Raw genomic sequence first — 23,191 nt, forward strand, 5'->3', positions numbered from 1 at the left:
ATCTGTTCAAGCACCAACTAAAATTAAAACTTCGCTTCCACTAGGTTCACGAGTGGTCCTTGTTTTTGCGAAAATAATTGATGCCCAAAGTGATCATGTCCTATTTTTCAACAATTATTTTGCAAAGCCATGATCTTTTAAATGCATTTAGAAAGATTGGAATACGAACTACTGGAACTGTACATGATAATCGTATAAAGAAATATCCTCTTGTACCCGTCAAGTCAATAAAAAAAAGAGAAGACCGTGGTGTCTTTGATTTTCAATACGATGAAAGAAACCAACTTCTATTTGTTAGATGGAATGATAATAGTGCAGTAACGATGGCTAAAAACTATGATTCAGTCGAACCTTTAGCACAAGTAAAGAGATGGTCTTCGAAAAGGAAGGAGAAAATGCCAGTGCCTCAACCGCAACTTTTTAAAAACTACAACTACCGCATGGGCGGGGTAGATCTGTTGGACCAAGGAGTCAATAATTACAGAATTGCCATCCACAGTAAAAAATGGTGGTGGGCTCTCTTTACTCACATGTTAAACGTAACTGTTGTAAATGCCTGGAGATTATCTGAATTATCTACCCTAATGACAAAACGGATCTTTTGCAATATGTTAGAAGTATTACTCGTCACTACATACGATCCTATAATAAGGCTATACAAAGAAGACCTTCTGGATAACTACCAAGAAGTATTTTGAATTTTCCGATTGGGCATTTCCCTAAAAAAATTGAGCACCAGCTCAGATGTCGTCAGTGTCATATGAGGGCATTGAACGAGAGTGTTTCAAAATATTTCATTCTTAGTCCTTGTTTTACAAAATAATTTTATTGCAAGTACAAGTTTGAGGAGGACATTTTTAGATAAATAAAACCTAATTTAATATTTCTTTTCTGCTAAGGCACTAGTGGGCACTAATGGGTTAACAAATCTTATGTCTGTCTATTAAGAATGCTGTAAGTTTTTGCTGTGATTCAATCAAACATTTTCGAGTCGTTACTATTTTCACATTTATGGTCTAGTAAACAATATTCGAAACGTTTTTATTTTTATATTGAATATACAATTTTCAGGAACGAAAGCTATTTATAATTACTTTTAAGTAAATTGTTATTTATCGTATCAACAGTGCAACAAGCCATAGATAAATCACAAATAGAAAGCTATCTGAATAAATTCGTTTCGTTGAATAATCAGTGATGCATTCAAAGGATTACAAACGGAGCTACGTTTTGCTAAACGTATATAAAATGAAAGTTTGTAGGTGTAAGAGAACAGAAAACAACAAAATACCCGAGGCTATAATTAAACTTTTGCTATTATAGCTAATGCCTAGATATTTACTCGCTTTATTAATTAATCTTTATGTCTGTCTCATTCGTAAACAGAATGTAAAGTATCAGGAGTGGGTAAATCAATTATTATCCACAAAGAACCTTCAAACTTTTAGGAATTGCAAAAAACTTGTAACAACGACTGGAATTTCGCTTGTTATTGGATCGTTTGAATGCAAAAATCAAGGAAAAACGTCTAAGAACAAACCACTGTTTCACACAAGTCGTTAAATTGAAGGAATTACAGTTGGAATTGCTTTCTCATCCACCGTATAGTTCAGATTTATCCCTCAGTGATCAATGATCTCAAAAAAAAAGTGCTCGCCGATTAGAAATTCAGTAAAAATGAAGAAGTAATTGCTAAAGCTGAAGTTTATTTTGAGGTAAAAGACAAATCTTTCTACAAGCACGAAATCAAAAAGCATTGAAATGATTTCGCTCTTCGTCGTATTTCGTTCAAGTAAACATTGAATTGTTGAAAAATTAAATAGATTGGAGCAAAATAATGATGTTATACATCATAAATAATCTCCAAGAAGTCACACGATCACTCAATAAAATCCCGTTAAATTATTTAAAAGATTAGAAATATTCTAGCGAAGCATTTTGTAACTTTTGTCTATTTCTATGATTAAAATTTCCTCTCAAAGTACATCGTTTTTATGATTCAACACCTATAAATGGAACTTTAAGTATGAACCTCGTATAATACATATAATAGCGTAATTTATCTTTTATTTATTGAAAATCTAGTTGGTTTCTAACCTGTTCACTTATTCGGGCATTAGAAATGAAAAAGTTCAACAACGAATATTGTGAAAAGTTTGTCAAGTAGCATAAAAAATATTCTCGAACCATTAGAACTCCTAACTCACGTCCAGCCGTCATCTCCTATTGCCAACGACACTTTACGAACTTAAATTCTGCTATTTTCCATCACAAAAAGCTTTTCCTCCCTTCTATCACCCCTACTTTTTTTTCGCACATCGGTAGCTACGTGGTGACACATTTTATTAACCCTTATCAACAACTTTCGAGATGCTTATTTGTGTAAACATTAGTAAAGTCGAATTTAATTTTTTCGCTACATTTGATGTAATTTTCAACTTGAATTAGTTGATACAAAATATAATATGCAAGTAATAGAATCGATCCATTTTTTTAAATTAAATGACAGAATTTGCTCTAAAGAAACTACCTCTGCATTACCTTTACCTATTACCGTTAGATCGTTAAAATTTTAAATAAATATCATGTTTGAAACATCTTCCAGTAAATGGAATACTAGAAATGGGAGAAGGAAATAAAAGTGTGGAGTTTACTTTTCAGGCCACGTCGTGATTCTATAGTTAAGAAACGTGTGTCGTTTCGGATTTTCGCATTGTGACAGGTGAGCGCCGTTCCCAAAGGAAAACATGATTGGTGTATGTATGTAGAGGTTTTTACACGGTGGAATGCTTCTGTCCTTCGGTCATAAATGTCCTCGACAAAATTTTCGTTGTGGAATTTATAGCAGATAATTTGTAAACTCGCAAAATATAACATTTAGTTATAAAAACTATAGCTCAGAGTATTGATCTACGAAGGCTGCTAATTAAGTTTTGACATTTGCCATAAGACAATATTTGACATTTTTAATGGTGAACGTACTCAGAACGTGTCGTCATACGAGTGTTATTTGAATTATTTACAGATACTTGACACATTCGTCTTGATCTAAAAAGAAATTAAATCGTGTTCGCAGATCCATTAGACCAACTTAGAACGCTCAATTCTTAATGCTACACCAGCATTTGTTTGCCAGAAGTTATTGGAATAATCAGCTAAACCAAACGCGGAAGACAAATCAATTACAACAACGACAATGCGAGCTATCACACATCAATTCAAACAACAACGTTTTCGAACTGAAAAAACATCGAATTGATGGATCATCAATTAACTATGTAAAAACTTAATTAGTAGCCCTCGTATATTGATCTTTATACTGTAACGAGGTTAAATAGGGTGTTCTTCTTTTTCTTGGAAATCGATCTTTGCTTATATAAGTACGCAGTATACAAATAGATCTATACTTGGCTATAAAAGCAACATACAATAAAAAAGAAGTTGACAGAATGAAAAACCAAATATGAAGTTATAAACTTCATTTCTGAACTATATAGTTGAATAATTTCTCAGTTTCCACCACATCATAAAGTTAAAAAGCAAAATTCGTTTCTGAAAATAATAAAGGAGATTTATTTGATGTCAAACGTCACTTTATTGTGAATTTTAGTTCAAGTATTTTTGCATAAAAAAACTAAAAGGTTTCAGTAGTAAAAGAACTATACGAGAATGGTTAGTTTTTTTTTTGGAAATCATCGCTTTCCATTTATTTTTGTCAAAGTCCATGCACGAACTTTTATAATATGTAGGAAAATAATATGATTCGATTTAGGTGTGAGATAACGGCGTTTTCGTATATATCAGATGTCCCGTGAGATGCGAACAGGGTCGGCTTAAGTAATTTGAACCCTTAAAAAACATTGATACAACTATTTTCTGTTCTATCTATATTTGGAATAACGAAAATGAACAAACAAGAAGAAATGGTCGCTATAATTAAATATAGTTAAATATAAAGCTTTTAAAACATTACTAACATCTAGTATATGTACTTTATTTTATGTATTATAAATAACTTTGCACGTAAATAGTAATTTGAAAATTTTTTCAATATTTTTCAAGTTGAATCAATATAATTTTTATCAAAAGCTATTATAAAACATAACCTTTATCAATTCATCTGTACCAACAAACAATTAAATATTTTTTTTTCTTAGTTATAAAAAAAATAATTTACAAGAATCAAGAATTTATGATAAATTTGAGGATCGAAGAAGCATTTTTAAAAAAATGAGCTAAAAAATTAATTGGTGAAAAACTCATTTCGTTGAATCTATCGTAACGTAAAATTCTTCGTATTCTTATTTATATTTTTTTTTCGATCGAATACATAAAGATAATCTTCTAAATATATTTTTAATCATGAAATGTATGCAAATATTTATTAGTTGATAAAATTTTTCTAAATTCAATTTTGTTGTTGAACATTAAGATCGGCCAAGTCGGACCATAACACGAAAGTGAACTTCGAGGCAAGCAAGTTTTGTTATAGTTTCTTCATGTTTATACTTTTGATCGAAGGTACCGCACAATTTTATTTTAAGAAAGAGAAAACGTCATTTAATTCACAAATTTGGGTTTTAGATGTTAATAACCCTCAACTAATTTCAATTGAATTGAGGTTTTTATAGTCTATTCTGTAATTTCCTTACAGATGTCAATGTTCTTAAATCCGTTGTTAGTTTCTGTTTATCGTTTCAAACTTTTGACGTTATGTCAAGAATCCTCTTCTTTTTTTACTCTATGTTAGTTGTTTAGGAGATTTGTTACCCCTAACCCTCTATATTAATAATATTTATGGAACGTTGCAACATTTCTATGATTTTCCAATACTTTTTCAACAAATATAAAACTCGTTGCAAATAAAACGTTCGTTTATTTGATTCAGATACCGTTTTCGAGAAGATCGAAAACAGTATGGTTAATAGTTTCACAAAAAGCCGTCATAAATCTCAAAATTCGATTCTAAGAGCCGTATAAATCGCACCTGCGATTTGAAATCGAAAATCGTGGTATAAGAAGCTTTGACACGCTGCATGTTCGTCGACTTTGAATGTGGAAAAGTATGCAGGATAATGCATATGCCTATAAAAGTCACACGAATAAAGTTCAAAAGTTGAAAATATGGAACTGAATATATTTGACATTACTATAAAAGGATAATCCTTAAATATTTTTTTGTAAATCTATTTTTTACTGTTTTTTTTTGTTATTAAATCGATATGTACTTAGAGGTATGTTTATATTAGTTCCCTTAATTTTATATTTTCTAATATCGAACAGGGTGAAAATTCTAAAAGAAATCAAAGTTTACTACAAAAAAATGTAGTATTTATGTCAATATATCGTATATTTTGTCTTTAAATTAAAGGTTCTAGGTGAAATTTCCCCCGTTATCGTGTAAACTGCTATATAGTGAGGAAGTAGGGTATTTAACATTAGACTGTGAGGTTAAACAAATGTTAGAGATGGAAAGTTTTCTTAAATATTCTCATTGAATATTTCTATTTAAACCCATACATTTTCAATGTGACCTAATTAAAGTGGATTTATTTATTTCATAAATCAATCAGCATAATTCAGGCGGAAATTCGAAACTTTTAAAAGCCGCAAAAAGTTGCCGGAACGAGAAAGAAAGAAGAGATAAAAATTAATTGAATCATTTATATCGGTAGGTGTAAAATTAAAATAAAAAATGGGGCGAAAACGTTCGAGGGAAAGGCTGAGAATGATTGATACTGCTTTTGTTTTAATAACAAGTGGAGGTCAGGAATATGCCAACAGATTTACCAAGAGGGTGTACGAAAAATTATTAATTTCCTATTTATTGCTCCAATTGTGATATTCATTTTCTAGATGATTATATCGGAAAGAAAAGCTTGTTGTATCCATAACAACGATCCTAATATATCAATCGGACAATAAATTTAAATAAATTCTTTTTTTTTACGTAAAAAGCAAGGACAAAAGGGCCCTATTACACCCAATTAAGTTGTAAAGGTATTGGTTACGTCAAATTCTCACATTGTACATTTATAAACTGATACAAATAATATTTTATTATTTACTACAACAAACCACAGTCAATAAAACTTTTTGATAACTTAATTAAACTTTGTTCATTCCTCGTATAAATGTAGACGATTGATATTTATGAAAGCTCCCACATTCTGAAGGTGTTCTGACTTATAACTTTTACAGATATAATTGCTTGTAGAATGCGCTACGAGGGGCAGCATCTACCACCTCAAGTTTAGGTACTTAATCAGTAATGACAAGAAAGGTAACGCTGTATAAACGATCAAAATATTGATTAATACTTGTAATAAATTTGTAATATTACTATAGATAGTGAAAACAATCCTTGTATTTCATATATTCTTTGTATTTTTATAAATTTGTAGCAATAATAATGATTTTTTTTATACTCAAATAATGTGAAATTTCATTTTTTTTCTTCCTCATATTTGTTTATAAATTGATTTCAACTTATTACTTCTTATAACTTTTTATATGTTTTTCGTAATGATTTGTCAAGATTTTTTATAAAAAAATACCTGAAAATTGTTTTATTAATAGATGAAGTTGTTCCCCACAATTTACTACATATATATATATATATATATATATATATATATATATATATATATATATATATATATCATTTCTTTATTTATTTTCTCTTTCTTTCACCTACTAATAATATTATATAATAACTTATTATTGAGCAAATAAAATGAATTTACTGATAAAAAAAATCGACAAAGCGAAACCTTCATTGTTGTTTGATAAATGAAGAAACCTTTACCTTATGTGGTCCCATGGCGTCGAGAGCTTTGGAAAACGAAACAACTTCTATAACTCGGATTTGGTTGGGAAACGGTTAGGGAGTTTTTAATAAGAAAGGATTTTCGGGATTTTAAAGTTTGTAGACGTGTGCGAAATCTTCGGGGAGTGATAATCGATTCAATAGTATGATTTAGATTTAGGATTTTGTTTTTATTTTTGTAGTTACCGTTTATCGGAAATTCATTAGACGGTCATAAATCACTTTGGGGAATAAAAGATGAATGATTCATAACGTAATTTGACAGGTTGAAAGTACAAAATGTTTGGTATTTATTGTTTCCCATTATCTTTTCAATATTACGTGCTAAATTTTAATATTACGTCGAAAAATAAATCAACACATTCTTCATAATGGATATTGTTATGTTTTGTAACTAATAATTACTAATCTCTTGTAGAAAAAAATATATAATTCCAACTATTACTTTTATTTGTTTTCTTATTAATATATGTCAACTCTATAAAATAAAAAAGAAGATTTTGATGTTTCCCTTCAGTTCCGTTATTGACAGACAGACCATAGAAAAAGTTCATTTATTTGAATGCAATTATTTGTTTAAACTAAAGCCCATTTCACATTTCTTGTAATCACCTGTGATATAGTGTGATAGATAACACCAGACAGTGACGTTCTATTAATTGTTAGAGATGGGAATAAAAATAATTGGAAGCAGTTTGAGAAGTTTTTAGATATAAATGCTTGTAGAACACGCTACGATGGAGATGAAGTACATAATTATTCTCAACAAGAAAGGTAACGCTGTATTAATAAATACCATTTATTTAAAAATATAATTATTTCTCTTATTTTCGAATAGTGTAAAATTTTGTTTTTTTTTAATATTCTTTAAAAATTGATATTGTCAAAACTTTTATATATATATATATATATAATGTCCTCGCTTTATCTAGTAATAGTAAACCCAAATAGAAACTTTATATTTTTTTGATAATTACTAAACTCTTGTACAAAAAAAATATAATTCCACGTATTATTTTTATTTGTTTTTGTTCCCATTCATATATGTCAACTACAATAAAAAAGAAGATTTTGACGTTTACTTTCAGTTCCGTTATTGACATATAGACCATAAAATAGTTACTATAACATTAGACTGTGACGTTTTATTTAATGTTACAGTTGGGAATAAACGTAATTGGAAATTTTATTACGGGATTATCATTATAAATAAAGGAAAAAATAAAAAACAATTACGTTTATATCATTATATTACTTTAAATAATTATTTAAAATATAATTCATGTATTTAATGAATTTTAGAATTATTTTTTTTCTTGACAAGAAAAATGAACCACTTCTCCGTTCGGATACCTCACCAAAGCACTGAAAATAAGAGCATATGATACCGGGCGCATTAAAAATAATAAATAAGGAATATGTTCAATACAAGATTGAAAAATTATATTCCCGTCGTACCTTTGGTTGCCGAAACGTTTCTTACAAGCAGGACAAACGTTAAATTCGGTTACTGTTATGTACTGACTTTCCAAGACGAGTTTGGTTTCTTGACAAGTCAAATATTCCGCGTGCAACAATCCCTTCATCAATTGCATATGTCTCCTTTCTTGTACGAGCTTTTGCATGGAAACGAATAGGAATTTCAATAATCTAGATACCGGAAGATGATCTGGAATTATCGCGAGCGCTTCGAGACAATCCATTCGGGAAGCGTTCTCCTGCAAAAGTCTGATAGCCAATTCGATGTCGGGTTGGGCGGTTTTCGGAGATAAAGTAACGCCAGGAAGAGTTATTACGCAACTATTGGGGTCTAATATCAATTTAATTAGATAAACGTATATCTGTAATAAATTATATTCTAGAAGAATTGATATAAATTGTTTGTTAGTTTGTACTTACGCGCGAACTACCCGGTATTTGTTTATCATATACTTGTTTGCAATAATTTTCAGCTTTTTCCACGTTTCCCAAAACTCTAACGTAAATCGCTAGAGATTGTTCGTGTTTACCGAGTTTTCCGAGTATGGTGGCGCGTTCCTCAAGCAACACTTCCGTGGGAAAACTTCCGAGGATGTTTTCCGCGGTGTAATTCCTGCTGGTTTCCAAAAATTCCAATAGTTTCTTTCTGGTGTGTTCGGAAGATGCTGTACCTTCGGTGAGTATCTTTTCGCGGTACTGATGAATCAACGCGTTGTGAAATAACGGATTGGGATCTTCCCAAACGTACAGTATGTGTTCTAAATAAGGTATGGCTAAGGATTTGTGGGATTTCAGGAGAAAGTCCAATATGCGAGCTCGAGGTAAAGATTCGACTTCGGCTAAATCTTCTGTGAATATCTGAAACATTGTGCGGTGATTCTAACCTCAAATTACGCTTGTATCGCTTCAATATTCACCTTCAAACCTTCTTCTGGGGATTCGTTGAGTACCCAATCGGCCATATCTAGTATTAAGGGCATATGTTCAGCTCCTAAATGTTGTACGTAGGTAATTATACGTTCTAAATTCCCTTCGGATTGTAGCAATTCCAAAGCACGCCTATGTTGCCCTTTCGTTTGATATAATATGATGAGTTCGTTGGATTTTCCCATTTTTTTCAAAATTTTTTCAGTTTCTATCAAATGGCAATGGTTGCGTCTAAGTAATGGTGCTACCAGAGCGTCGTTAGTTTGTAAATAGCATTTTAGCAAAGTTGTGTCGATTATTTGTAGCAATTGACTTGTAGATTTGCTAATGGCTGTTTCGTTAAGGTTACCCGAAGCGTTTTTATTTGCCTATATACGGAAAATTGAAATGAAAATCATCACTGTATGAAACACTTCCAAATTTTACGAAATTTTATTATAGAGGGTGATTAGTTGACGATCAATAGGAATTTTTGTTAATTAAGCGTTGATCACAAATTTCATGTCACCATTTAATATAATTTCACCTTTGAAAATGGAAATTCAAGTAAAAATGAGGGTTTATACAAGTTTCCACGAAAATGTAATATTTCTAACATCATTTTAGGAAAATTCACGATAATTTATCTACGAATAATAAAAAATTTTTACACATAATGAAATTTCATCGAAATTTTTTTGAAAATCCACCGAAATTTTCGTTTTGTTTCAATATACAATGTGATTGAAATCGAACAGTACGAAATTCTTGAAACTAAAACTTTCTGGCATTTTTTTAAAGGTGATATTTTGATATTGGGGGTGTTCCCTCCGGAAATTAACTGAATTTTTCCAAAAAATTGTAAATTTAACATAATTTTCATGAAAATTTACGAAAATCGCTTTAATTTATTAACGAATAACGAACAACTTTGACAAAAAACGAAATTCCATCAAAATTTTCTCGAAAATCTAGCGAAGTTTCCGTTTTGTTAGAGGTGATATTTTGATATAGAGGGTGATTTCTCCGGGAATTAACTGAGTTTTACAAAAAATTGTAAACTCAACAAATTTTCACGGAAATTTACGAAAATCGCTTTAATTTATTAAGGAATAATGAACAACTTTTACAAAAAATGAAATTTCATAAAAATTTTCTGGAAAATCTACCGAAATTTTCGTTTTGTTCCAATATACAGAGTGATCCAAATACGAAAAGTACGAAATTCTTGACATTCATTTAAAGGTGATATTTTGATATTGAGGGTGATTCCTGCGGGAATTGAATGAAAATAAAAGATACAAAGAAAAACTTTTACAAAAAATGATATTTCATCAAATTTTCTCGTGAATCTACCAAAATTCATATTTTATTTGAATAAACAATGCGATTATAATACAAATAGGATAAAATTATACATTTCTCTTCAAAAATGAGATTTTAACTAAAAAAAACATTATTTCGCTTGTGAAGGTGATACAAGGTCGCTACAACAAAGTTAAGATCCGGATAAAGTAGAATGAATCTTACCTGATTCTCAGACGAATGCAGACGATATCTCATCTCGGTAAGATAATCGATAAGCGCCAATCTGCTAGTTTCCAATTCTTTTTCGGTCAAATCCCGAGTCGGTTCCGAAATTTCGGTTGCTGCTTGTTGTTGCGGCAAAAGATCGGGAAACAACCGTATGACGTCATAAGCGTCAGTACCCAATTTAATAAATTCCTTCATACTCTCGTGGAATTGTTTCTTATTGAATAAATCGTACGCCAGATATGTTTGAATCTGATGTACGATTTCTCGTTTTTCCTCATCCGATTCCGTCGAAGTTTGCTTAAAACGTCGATAAATAAACACAACCGAAAAAAATTTTTTTTTAAAAATTGCGTCTCACCGTTAATTTTAAAGCAAGTTGAAACTGTTTATCTTTCAATAGAACTTCTCGTTGTTTGGCGACGCCGATAGCTTGGATAACCCAAATTTGAGCGACTGACGCTGCGTATAAAGTACCTTGACGCGACGAAACGATAAATCTTATTTTAGGTAGATCTGTTAAAGTTTGAACTAAACTATTCGGTTCCAAAGTTGCCACCTCAAATAATTATAATAATTTAACACAAATTTCTCGTTAATAATAGCGAATCGTTACCTCTACACAATCATTTTGAATTCCGAGTGCGTAAGGTTCGTCCCAAGCTAACGAAATTGGTGAATCTGACCATTTCAAAGCTTTATTTCTTTCAGTTTCGCCATTTACGTTTACTAAAATTGTTTGATTATCTCGACATAACGCGAACGTCGTTTCTGAAACTCTCGCTATACAAGGTTCGTTCGATCTCGTACTACTAGTCGGAAATAAATCTTTCTTTTTACCATTTAACTAAGACAAGTATTTGAAAACTATTATATAAATTAGGAAATTAGACATAATTCACCTCAAATAACGCGTATTCTCCCCTATAACCTATACATATAGCTTCTTGACACCAAACCATCGATTTTGGTATATCTGTTAAAACTATATCGTCCATTAATGGTAAAAATTCATTATTTTTTAAATAATACAATTGTATTTTTCTCTTAACAGCTACTGCCATACGGACTAAACTCACTATTTCACCTGTCATAGATGTCGGTTTCTAAAATAATTCTTTTTTTCCGAAAAAATACCGTTAAACTAATAATTACATACCTTGACATTAAGAGTGAAAAAAGTAGCTCCCTTAGATTTTTGAACTTGATGCAAAGTAGTAAAATTTGTGGAATTAAGATCGTGAATTTGTATAATATTATCTATAAAATAATGAAGTATCATAAGGAGGTATAAAAGCTAACATATCTTAATTATTAAACCTGTTAAACTGATGAGTAAATTATTATCTGCCAATACTTCCAATTGTTGAACAGGTTTTTTACTAAAAGATTTATTATATCTCATTAAATGAACTTCGCAACCTTCATCATTTTGAATGATACTGTACATACATAAGTGGCCATGTCTTGTACCAACAACGAGATTATCGCCTACGATATTAAGAATACCTATATGTTTAAAAAAAATATTTATTAGACTTACCATAAGAAGCTATTGATTCAATTTGAAAAGTCACTTTTAACAGAGGTGATATTTTATATGCTTCGTGCATTGTACACTGCTTTAACTATATAAACCAAATTTTACAAAACTATTTATTTACTAAATTTAGGGATTTAACATATAACTGACTTGACAAATGTCAAAGTTGAAAGCAGTGCGCTCTTAACCTAGCTCTGCTTTACAATAATTCCCGAGCACATAGTGTTACATAATTATAATTTTATTATATTTTCTGTATACATTTTGATGTAAATATTTTATGATCATCATAACAATACTAGATTTATTGAAAACTCGCTCTATTTATCAAATTTAAATGATTTAACAATTTACTGATATGACAAGTGTCAAAGCTGGGGAAAGTGCGTTTGTACAATATTTTTCTAGCGAATAAGTTTATTTCATTATTCTTTTATGATATATTCCATGCACATTTTGAAATAATTTGTAATCATCCTAGATTCATTGAAATTCTCATGAATTACATTTATTTGTTATAATCATACTGGTTCGCTCTAATTTCAGGTGGCATCCAATTTAAGCGTTTCAAAAAGCAATGGATGGAAAACTTTCACTTCATTATCTAAAATTCTAACAAACATTTCAACTCAGTTTATTTATTTTTTTTTGTATAATTCATCATTATTATGTTATAAATCTAATATAAGACTTTTAGTTATATTTGTGTAATAAAATAGAAAGATTTCATCTTGTACAAACTATTAAAAACGAAGAAGAATAATGTCAATTTATTATGAATTATCTTGATTTGTCTATAATGTTAATAAGAAAGTTTTAAATTTAGACATAATGGAATCAAGTACAAGTAAATTGGGTGATAATATATCTGATGTTGAATATACCGACGATGATGAAGAAAGAAATGGTAAAAAAAGTTTAGCTATTTATGACAATTGGTAAGTTATTAATTTTGAATATCTTTATTCAAGATAATACGAAATCGTCAAGGAAGGAAAATAGCAAATTACCTTCCCATCTAAAAGGTTTGATGGGTGAAGCTAATTTGAGATATGCGAGAGGTGATTTAGATACCGCGAAAAAAATGTGTTTCGAAGTAATAAGACAAGCTCCAGACGCGTACGAACCCTATTTGACTTTATCCCAAATGTATGAAAACGTTAATATGAAAAAATATAAAGCATATTTAATGCTAGCTAGTCACTTAGGTCCGCAGAATATAGCAATTACGTGTCGATTAGCCGAATTGTGTTTACAAGATGGTGACATCGACGAAGCAATCAAATGCTATTCTAGAGGTATAAAACACAATCCACAAAGCTTGTTTTTGCATAGAAAACGATTGGAATTATTGGAGAAAAAAGGTGATGAAAAAAATAGTTTGATGGCGAAACAAACGATGGCTAATAACATTAAAGAGAAATATAGTGATATTATCATTGATTCGGTAATGGAGGTAGCAAAAGAGCACTATAAAAATAAAAATTACATAAGATCTATCGACGTATTGAGGATACCGATAAGAAGAATCCCCGATAAAGTTAATCATGATATAATAAATGTTCTATTAGAAGTTTTATTAATTAGCGGCCGTTATTCAGATTGTTTGGATATTTTTACACAATTTTGTGGGTTTGTTTTCGATGTTACTGTAACTGACGAAAACTCGATAATTATTAATTCTTACGAAATTCCTGATAATTTACCGTTAGATTTACATATTAAATTTATATCGTGTTTAGTGAAACTTCGATCGCAACATTTATTTCCGGAACTTATTAATAAAATGTTGATTGACTTAGACGTCGAAGTTTTCGGGGATTTATATTTAGATGTAGTGGAATCGCTCATTTCCGTCGGTTACTACGAAGAAGCGTTAAAATTACTAGTTCCTTTGGTGAAAAGTAAAGCGTATTTCGCCGCAGCGATTTGGCTTAAATACGCCGAATGTCTGGCTCATTGTAATATGACCGAACAAGCGATAGACGCGTATTTTACTGTGAGGTATTTAGCACCGTCGCACATCGAGGTTTTGTACCCGTTAGCGATGTTATTGTTGAAAGAAAATAAAAAAGACGAAGCTTTAAAAGTTATGTCTCAAGATGTTGAGCAGAATAAATTAGACGTACGGGTGTTGTTGGAAAAAATGAAATTGTTAATACAATTGAAAGATTGGGAAAGTTACTGGAAAAGCGTGGAATTATTATTTTCCAGACATAGTATCATTCTTAAACACGACGAAGAACTCAAATTGATTCTAACTAAAGATAGGTATCAAGAAAAAGTTGTTCGATTAAAAAAAATGAGGAAATTTAGAAACGATAATACGAACGTCGAAAGTAATTTCGAAGTAATCGGGGAACTTAACCGCGACGAAGAATATCAAATATACAAAGATATTTTGCAATTAGCTTTGGATAAGAAGGAATATTGTTATCTGCAAAAGTTTATTTTCATGGGATTCGTTTCGAGAACCTTTCCAAGAGATTGTCGTAAGTACCATATTTTAACTAAATAGAAAATATCTTACGCCTCTGGTAAAATAAAATTTATTAATTGAATCAATAGAAAATTAAGTTAAAGACTGTCCTGATTTACAAATAAGTATGTCTTCTTTTTCTAATTGAAATCGATTATAGATAACTATGCAATTATTATTCTATTCTATATATCAATGGTTGACAGATAGAAATTAATTTTGATAAACGTGAAATTATTTTTAAATAATAACGTGACTTATATCAAATGGAGATTAATTAAAGTGATTTGAACAAAATTATGTTATTATAATGATAAATTTCTTGTATTTCCAGCTGATACGAATATAATTGCAGCTTTTGCTTGTTTATTAACAAACGATACTTATCACGGATTCACAATATTAAGGGAACTACTAATAAAACATCCCTGCAACAATTTAGTTTGGAATTGGTTCGGTCTTTTGACGTCGACTTTGGAAGATGTGCGTTTTTTGAAATTTTTAGATAGAAGATCGAAAGAATTCGTTAGCGAGAATCGAAAAATTGTGATGGCAAATTACAATTTATCTGTAGGGAGTTATATAGCGACTATAAATTATTATTTGAAAAGTTTCAAGCGGTCGAAATCGATTTTTTCGTCGTTCATGTTGGCGGTATCGATGCTTCAATATCATTGTCAGAGAAACCTTAGTAAAAGTATGAAAAAATTAATGGCGGAAAGCGTTAGTTATTTATTTTTAAAATACGCCAAACATCGTCATCCTTTGGCGGAACAAGAGGTGTATTACAATTTAGGTAGGATGTACCATCAATTGGGCGTCATGTATTTGGCGGAATATTATTATAACAAAGTATTTAAAGTCGATAACGAATTTTTGGAAAAGTATCCAGAAATTGTTTGTTTGAAACGAGAAGCTGCTTTCAATTTACATGTTATTTATAAAAGTTACGGCAATCTGATAGCCGCTAGGGATATTTTGTATAAATACGTTATTATATAAAATTAATCATTTTTTTTTTGAATTTTTTTTATAAAAGCCAACCTCCCTTTCATCCATCCCTTTATAACGCACTCCCCATAACCACTTTTTGGTAAATGTGGCAACATCGCGATCTGTGAACGTGTCTGTATAATCAAATATCCCTAGATATGCGTGAAAAGTTTTGGCAACGCTGTAAAATTCGTTCGATTTCCAGTAGCGCAATTCGATGGCTATTCCTAAATGTACGGTAAAAATAGTAAATTTAGCAACATCGCGATCTTTGAATGTTTCTGTATATTAAATATATATATATATATATATATATATATATATATATATATATATATATATATATATATATATATATATATTGACAACCCTGTAAACTGTATATTTCTCGAAAGCAAGTTCTAGATCTAGGGAATAAGTATTTTTGACAACATCGCGGTCTCTCTATTTCTGTAAACTTCCTATGGCATTTCTGAGATGTACGGTAAAAATGGTAAATTTGGCGACATTTCCCTCGATTCGGGAAAAAAATCGCGTTTGGCAACTGTGCTATCAACAAGTTCCTAGATAAAAAAATCAAATTCCCGCAGATCCAAGGAAAATAATCCCGTTTGGCAACACTGTAATGTTCATATTATCGTTTCTGAGTATCAATAAATCAGCTTTCCCTAGATTTGGCGGAAATTCCTCTCTGGCAACGTGGCAAGTAAAAATCAATAGTAGAGTAAATAAACAAAGCTAATGAAAACTTTTATTAAACAAAAAAATAGTCTGCAATTAAAATTTTATAAAAATAAATCGATACAGCAACCATTAAGATGAGTTATAAATGAATTACCATAATATATAGGGTGGATTATTAAATTTACCACATTTATAATTATTCAGAGGGTCGTAATATATTATTTAATTATGATTAGTTTGGTTTAGGTAGAGCCGCAGCGACTATATCATAATAATAATTACAAAAAACTGTACTATTGTGAGAAATAATCCTCAAAAATTGTCCCGCAATTTCCGTCAATTCTTTTTGTACAGCAGTTAAACCGGAAGGTACCTTCTGAGGCGCCGCCGTCGACGATTCTATAGTCTCCAATAGAAAATCTTTCACCCTTCTACCTGAAAACTCACAAACTTATATCATGAAATTATCGATTACACCTCGTATATACTGCAATCGAAGAAAAAAATACTGAAAAAAACTTACGGACTAATTCTTTGACTTTGTGATCTTCCCTCCCAATATCCAAAATATGCTCTTTGAAATTCGCTTCGGCAGGTTGCACTAATTGTGGAAGTTCGTACTTCTTTTGGGCGTCTTTCAGTTCCATTATAACTTGTTCGGAAATATTTGGCAACGCCGATTTGAAATCGCTTAAAAATAAAATTTTTCACATAAAATATGAAATTTTATTTATATACCACTCACTCTTCATCCTTAATGTCTTGTAGTAAAATGCATATATGATCCTTTAATGATTGTTTGAAAGCCGAAATTGATTGGAGATCCGTTCCCGAATTGCTTATTGTAACGAGAATTATAGTAGCGGCACATATCAAACGGAAATACCTCGTATGTAAGTCATTTAGTCTATCCAAATCTAACATGAAAGTCTAAAAACCACACGAAGAGATTCAACATACAACTTTTCAAACATACCTCGTAATTTTCCATATACGTAATTTACGTTAACAAATTTATTTATTAGAAACTAAACTTTTTCAACAATACTCGTAATTACAATCACTGTCGAAATAATAAAAATATCCAAACAAAAGTTATACTAAAAAGGGGTTGAAATTTGTATTTGTTAGAAAAGAAATTTTTCAAATGACTCTCGTAATTAAAATCGTTAAAAAGGAGGTTAGAAATGTTGATATTCAGTTAAGAACTACACTGTAAAAAGTGACACTTTTTAAATAACACCTGTACATAAAATCGTGGTGGAAATTAAAAGTAACATTATAGAAATGGATAATCGAAAAGGGGATGAATATGTAAATATTCGATAAAAAAAGTACACCGCAAAAAATGTTGAAACTATTTGTTAGAAACAAAACTTTTCAAGTAACCCCCGTAATTACAAATATGTTCAAAATTGAAAATTTTCAATCAAAAATTACACTATAAAAATAAATAGTCGGAAAAGGGGTTGTTAATGTTCAATTATAAAATACACTGAAAAAAATATTCAGAAAGATATATTTGGAAGTACACTGTAAAAATGTCTAGAAGCAAAATTGATTATATTGTATAAAAAATTACACTAAAAAATGAGCACTTAGTAAAAAGAGAGATTAGAATTGGAATATTCGAATGTGCACTGAAAAAAAATGCCTATAAAAACTAATTAGTCTAAAACAAGATAAAATTGGAAATTCGAGTGTAAAAAACCAAATAATAAGTCGACTTACTTCCGGATATCCTTCGTCCTTTGGCCAATCTATTAATTCGACGCAAGCTTGACAAAGAGACCTTTTTACGACGCTTTTAACGAACGATTCGTATTGTACGTTGTCCGGTACAATTTGATCATTTTTCACGTACCGCAACAACCATTTACGAGTTAACTTAAGGCCATCTGAAATAAAAACAACTTAAATCGAATCTAATAACGATTATGATTATTTTTTACCGTCTTGAATGGCTAAATAATCGGCGAATTTTTTCCTTTCCAATTCGACACTACACGCGATAATATCGGGACGCACCATTTGAAGAGTAAAATTAGCCATATCTAATTGCATCAAATCTAAAGTCTACACAAATTTAATCAATAAATGGAAATTATCGCGAGATACTATTATTTACCTCCAGAATACCTTTGAACGTGTCGAGAACGTCGACGGCTTCGCCAATTTCGCGAATCTTGTCGTCTCGAATTGGTGCACACAATTTTGCCATCACAGATATTACATAATTAGCGTAATTCTAGAAAAAAAAACTGTCAACTATGAAGAAATCATCAATTTAATAGAAAAATCTAACCTTAAAATCTAAAGTTCCGTTTTCAGCTTGTTGTTTTATCAAATCACTATCTAAAACCTCCGAAATTTGTTGTTTAATTTTCGTATGTTGAGGTAACAGAACAGAAAACAACCCTTCTTTAATTTCCTCCAAAAGATTCAATGCCTATAAAAACGTCTAATAAATACATAATTTTTTTATTAGTGTATAATATACTTGGGTATATACGGGTGGATCCTCATCTAATTGTTGTCTTAAAATATCCCAAAAAGCTTTATGCATGGTGTTTTTAATTACGCCTTGTACACTATTAGGTTCCGGTTCGGCTCGTTTTAAACGAAAATCTTTATCAACTACTATTTGATGTACTAGAGCCATGTCTCTCATACCGTTCGCTGCATGCATTATCTCTTCAAGAGATACAAATTTTGGAGGAGACGCTGCTACTAAACCACTTTCAATCATAAATTGGTGAGAAGTGGTGCGTTGACTAGAATATTACTTTTTCCGTGGACGTTAAAACTATTTTTATCTCGTACTTACCGTCTTGTCGTAAATTGAGTAGAATCATCTTCATTTGTACTGGAACATTCACTTGTCGATCCTATTTCATTACACGAATCATCTCTATCGGATATATTTTTATTATCATCCATATCGAAATATAAAATTCACTTTAAATTATGGATTGTCGAGACAAAGAACTAATACAAGGTTGTTATACTTATGAATCACTTTCAGGTTTATGCATAACTATCCTTTGTTTGCGAAATGTAGGTTACAACCAGATTATTTTGAAATAAAACCACTAACAGACGTCTAAAAGAAGATTTACAAGTAGTTGCGCAACGGGAAGGAATGTTTACTGAAAATTTAGATCAATGTTTCTGAAACGAATTTGTTTGTCAACTTTTAATCAGCTGTTTTACGTTTCGAATGGCAATCAGGCAAATTTTAGCGATCGATATACAAACTCTCGGTTACGTCACATTATGGAATGATGTAGTTTATGGGGTTGTAGATACAATTTTACACTTGTTACCTGTTGGTATGGTAGAAATGTGATTGATCATAGAAATGAAATCCATAAAGTTTTCGAATACTGGTTTACAAAAATTTTAATTCGCACTTAAATGAAACCTTGTTTTAAAAACATGATTACGAATACGTGATTCATTTTACACTGAGAAAACAAGAAAGACTTGCTATACTGAGAAATTGATTTCCGTCAATTTTGTAGTTTCTTGGATCTGAGTTTTGCTTATGGGGGAGAAACGAAAATATGTCAAATTCATTTCGACCATTAATTTATAAACTTTTAAAGGAAACGTAACTCTTTCTTTAGGTTAGGTAGGGTGGAAAAATAAATAAAACACGAACAGAAAAAAAATTTATTTATATAATTTACAAATAAAATAGAATAAATATAAATTCTTTCCAATTATTTTGCCACTAAAATTGTGGATAATAGAAAAAAACGTGATAAAGATAATATTACAAGCAAGACAAATTGAAATACAAACTACTGAGTTTTTTTCTCTTCTATAACGTTCGTATCTTTAGCTTCGATTTTTTCGGCCGTTTCCGCGGTGTAACCGAATTCGTTAACACGCGTTTTATCAACAGGGTATATATACCTTTGATACAAATATATCAAAAATACGATATCATCCCTAAAACACCCTATTCGGTACATAATCGGCATTTTGATTACAAAAGCAAACATATCATCGATAAAAGTATTCAAAAATTTATATGTCAACATTCTCCACGGTAAATGCGCCACCGATTTCAATTTATAATTGATAAACAATTGCGGAGTCATCATGATAAAACCGAAAGTTAATAAGTATCCGTATAGTAGATCTAACACGAAGGAATACCAACCCTTATGTTCGAGATAAATCAACGCGTATACGCTGTAACCGGCGAAAAGCGGAAAACACACCCACGATAGATATTTAAACGCCAATTTATCGTATACTTTCGTACTAGATTCGACGTAAGAACTTTTATCTTTGAACGTTAACTTGCCGTTTTCGAATTTAATATCGACGACTTTCCATATTTTCCAAAATTCTATACCCAAACCAACCAAACACGAAATTCTTATTAAAGTATTAGTTTCGTTATCTAATACGTACAATAGAACGACCAATGATTGAAACACGCCGAAAAATACTGATCTAACTGATAAACCTTCGAGGGAATTTCTATTATTCCAAAATTGAATGTCGTTTTTGAAAGCCAATAATTCAAACACGGAATGAACTATAGAAACGATTATAGTGATACCTAGGAGATAAGGATTGGTTTCCATGAGAGTTTCTTTGAGAGTATCTTGTTCTTCGTCGGTTTGCGCGTGTTCGCCGTCACCCCAAACGTTCCAAGATTGCCTCACGTGTTGGGCAGCGTAAAGTTGCCATTTGAATAAACTCAATGGTTGAATCGTTAATCTGAGCGTATACGATTCATTCAGAGGTTTGTAATCCCGTGCCATGTTCCAAAAATCGTTCGCGAATAAAACCGGTTTATATTGTCGACCATCATCAGTGAATTTGATGTATTGATCGAGAGGGGCGGGGACACTCCCGTAATTCCACATCGTTTGATCGGTTATTAGATTTAAAGTGAAATTAGGATGCCAATGCGACACTATTTTTCCCTCTTCGACTTCTAAAGATTTCGTTTCGCCGGTTAAAAGATTTTTCGTACCCGTCGATTTGAGTTTTTTGAATTTATTTAATTGTTTAACGACAGAAGACATTTGATTTTTCGCATAATTACTCGCAGTTGGATCGGGACTTAAGCCGCTTTTCACTATAAACGCATGTAAAAATAGGGAACCATTATTTTTCATATTGGCGGTAATCGGAACGATTTTTTCGATACTATATGTACCGTCGTTATTTTCCCCTGATGTCCAGTCCCCGTATTTCAACCCCTCTTTTAACCAAAATAAATTGGAAGAATTATAATTATTCAAAAATTCATTTTCTGATAAATATACATATAAATTCATCATTGTACCATCTTGAAATATATTTTTGGCTGCAGTTGGTGGTACATTTGAAACATTATTATTATTATTATTTTTCTGCGGTTGGGGAGCTTTGAAAAATGAAAATATGAAATACATTATTATTGCCCTTATTATGAGTGATTTAACAACTGCAATAAACGATTCGAATTTCGTAGGAACATGTTGAGGAGCGACAGTATTTTCCTGTAACAAATATACTTTATAAGTTTAGCTAACAAAACATATTCAGTATCTTTAAAACTCTTATTTCTAGTTTTTTTAAAACTTTTTCCTTATCCACTATACACAATATTTACCGAATATTATTTACTTATCATTACAGAATCTACGTGTTTTTAACACAACTTTAAACTTGATACAATCTTATAACAGATAATTCTATTTACTTTATGAATTATGTAATTAAAATAATTTTTTCAAAAAAAACGAATAAATGATTATTACTTACAGTTGTACCTGTACTGTCACTATTTCCTACAGTAGCTTCCATTGTAGGAACTTCATTAACCTGTTTATCCACCACGTTCATTGTAATGGATGTCACTATTCAATTAGATTTTATAAATATCATGAAATTATTTTATGAGAATCGTATGCTAATATATATACTACCTCAATAATACATTAGCAGTGTACGTATATTTCAAATTTTGTAAAATAAATCTAATTTGATATATAACATCACTTTGGTTTATATTTCTGACATTCCTATTGAATAAGAATGTGGCACGTGATGACAAGTGAAGTGAATGATGAATCAGATGTGTCATCGTGTCATTCGAGAATGATCGAACGAAAAAATATCCGAATTTAATCTTATTTAATTTATATATTCTTCTCGAAAATCATGGCGAAATTCGATGTTTATTAAATAGACATTGTCTATTGTCGATTTTAAGTCGCAATATATTGAGAAGTATTTTTGTATTTTGTATTGTATTAGTAGAATTCTCGATTCAAGATATCGAAACTTTCGTAACATAGACAAAATAAAAAAACATAGTACAATATATATTTTCTATGACCTATATATTTTATATGTTTAAATTGTCAAATTATAACATTAGAGGTTTGCTCTTGGGAGCTGCACTAGAACTGTACCAGTTCAGGCCAGTTCATGAGTGTATAGAATTAAGTTGATCGGATATAAAGAACGATATAGAGCAGAGAGCAATGGAGCATTTGTTGATTGTTGTATTTGAGGTTATTTGATGTGATTCAGACCTTGTAGTATTAACAATAATGAAAAACTTTTTAGTACTTTTTGATATTTTACATTCGTACAATGACTAAGATATAGTGCCACCGTTTCCAGTTTACACTTGTTGCACTATAATGGATGACCTGACTCTAGACCCAGTGCAAGCAGCATAGTGAGCTGGGTGAACTAGTTCTCGTGCACTGCTACTAAGAACGTT

At 30.8% G+C, this 23,191-nt stretch overlaps 5 protein-coding genes across 6 annotated transcripts; 2 read left to right on the plus strand and 3 right to left on the minus strand.

The window, feature by feature from the left end:
• Window positions 1–95: 95 nt before the first annotated feature.
• Window positions 96–698, plus strand: LOC130446887 (piggyBac transposable element-derived protein 3-like). Its single transcript, XM_056783393.1, has one exon. The coding sequence runs from the start codon at window positions 96–98 to the stop codon at window positions 696–698; it is 603 nt and encodes a 200-aa protein (XP_056639371.1).
• A 7,363-nt stretch (window positions 699–8,061) lies between these two features.
• LOC130446580 (vam6/Vps39-like protein) lies at window positions 8,062–12,486 on the minus strand. The gene is made up of 11 exons (XM_056782934.1): window positions 12,291–12,486; window positions 12,068–12,238; window positions 11,907–12,007; window positions 11,650–11,853; window positions 11,364–11,594; window positions 11,109–11,306; window positions 10,745–11,047; window positions 9,226–9,603; window positions 8,729–9,166; window positions 8,288–8,670; window positions 8,062–8,194 (listed from the first exon to the last, which is right to left on the minus strand). The coding sequence occupies exons 1-11, from the start codon at window positions 12,358–12,360 to the stop codon at window positions 8,134–8,136; spliced, it is 2,538 nt and encodes an 845-aa protein (XP_056638912.1). The 5' UTR covers window positions 12,361–12,486; the 3' UTR covers window positions 8,062–8,133.
• A 537-nt stretch (window positions 12,487–13,023) lies between these two features.
• On the plus strand, window positions 13,024–15,782 carry LOC130446943 (general transcription factor 3C polypeptide 3). Its single transcript, XM_056783496.1, has 3 exons — window positions 13,024–13,197; window positions 13,262–14,782; window positions 15,104–15,782. Exons 1-3 carry the CDS (start codon window positions 13,122–13,124, stop codon window positions 15,769–15,771), a joined length of 2,265 nt encoding a protein of 754 aa, XP_056639474.1. The 5' UTR covers window positions 13,024–13,121; the 3' UTR covers window positions 15,772–15,782.
• A 655-nt stretch (window positions 15,783–16,437) lies between these two features.
• Window positions 16,438–19,707, minus strand: LOC130446944 (T-complex protein 11-like protein 1). The gene is made up of 9 exons (XM_056783497.1): window positions 19,274–19,707; window positions 18,947–19,220; window positions 18,752–18,895; window positions 18,575–18,694; window positions 18,399–18,522; window positions 18,178–18,344; window positions 17,192–17,376; window positions 16,970–17,136; window positions 16,438–16,881 (listed from the first exon to the last, which is right to left on the minus strand). Exons 1-9 carry the CDS (start codon window positions 19,384–19,386, stop codon window positions 16,679–16,681), a joined length of 1,497 nt encoding a protein of 498 aa, XP_056639475.1. The 5' UTR covers window positions 19,387–19,707; the 3' UTR covers window positions 16,438–16,678.
• A 399-nt stretch (window positions 19,708–20,106) lies between these two features.
• LOC130446946 (putative lipid scramblase CLPTM1) lies at window positions 20,107–22,527 on the minus strand. 2 transcript variants are annotated; one of them, XM_056783502.1, is made up of 3 exons: window positions 22,386–22,508; window positions 22,222–22,316; window positions 20,113–21,956 (listed from the first exon to the last, which is right to left on the minus strand). In XM_056783502.1, exons 2-3 carry the CDS (start codon window positions 22,300–22,302, stop codon window positions 20,253–20,255), a joined length of 1,785 nt encoding a protein of 594 aa, XP_056639480.1. In that variant the 5' UTR covers window positions 22,303–22,316; window positions 22,386–22,508; the 3' UTR covers window positions 20,113–20,252. The 2 variants fall into 2 exon arrangements, with proteins under 2 accessions (XP_056639479.1, XP_056639480.1); XM_056783501.1 differs by having other exon boundaries at window positions 20,107–21,956; window positions 22,222–22,527.
• Between the last annotated feature and the right edge of the window lie 664 nt (window positions 22,528–23,191).

This window comes from Diorhabda sublineata, chromosome 7 (genome assembly GCF_026230105.1).
Source record: "Diorhabda sublineata isolate icDioSubl1.1 chromosome 7, icDioSubl1.1, whole genome shotgun sequence".
Classification (NCBI taxonomy): Eukaryota; Metazoa; Arthropoda; class Insecta; order Coleoptera; family Chrysomelidae; genus Diorhabda; species Diorhabda sublineata.

Excerpts from the sequence above, each read along its gene's own strand:
- LOC130446580 (XM_056782934.1), bottom strand. The coding sequence starts at position 12,360 with ATGCACGAAGCATATAAAATATCACCTCTGTTAAAAGTGACTTTTCAA. Across the intron at positions 12,008-12,067 it reads TTTACTCATCAGTTTAACAG|ATAATATTATACAAATTCAC; the intron begins GTTTAATAATTA and ends ATTATTTTATAG. Across the intron at positions 11,048-11,108 it reads AACTTGCTTTAAAATTAACG|CAAACTTCGACGGAATCGGA; the intron begins GTGAGACGCAAT and ends CGACGTTTTAAG.
- LOC130446887 (XM_056783393.1), top strand. The coding sequence starts at position 96 with ATGTCCTATTTTTCAACAATTATTTTGCAAAGCCATGATCTTTTAAAT.
- LOC130446943 (XM_056783496.1), top strand. The coding sequence starts at position 13,122 with ATGGAATCAAGTACAAGTAAATTGGGTGATAATATATCTGATGTTGAA. Across the intron at positions 13,198-13,261 it reads CGATGATGAAGAAAGAAATG|ATAATACGAAATCGTCAAGG; the intron begins GTAAAAAAAGTT and ends TCTTTATTCAAG. Across the intron at positions 14,783-15,103 it reads AACCTTTCCAAGAGATTGTC|CTGATACGAATATAATTGCA; the intron begins GTAAGTACCATA and ends TTGTATTTCCAG.
- LOC130446946 (XM_056783501.1), bottom strand. The coding sequence starts at position 22,302 with ATGAACGTGGTGGATAAACAGGTTAATGAAGTTCCTACAATGGAAGCT. Across the intron at positions 21,957-22,221 it reads GTGACAGTACAGGTACAACT|GAAAATACTGTCGCTCCTCA; the intron begins GTAAGTAATAAT and ends TATTTGTTACAG.
- LOC130446944 (XM_056783497.1), bottom strand. The coding sequence starts at position 19,386 with ATGGATGATAATAAAAATATATCCGATAGAGATGATTCGTGTAATGAA. Across the intron at positions 17,377-18,177 it reads AGGACGAAGGATATCCGGAA|ACTTTCATGTTAGATTTGGA; the intron begins GTAAGTCGACTT and ends TGTGGTTTTTAG. Across the intron at positions 17,137-17,191 it reads CAAGACATTAAGGATGAAGA|CGATTTCAAATCGGCGTTGC; the intron begins GTGAGTGGTATA and ends TTTATTTTTAAG.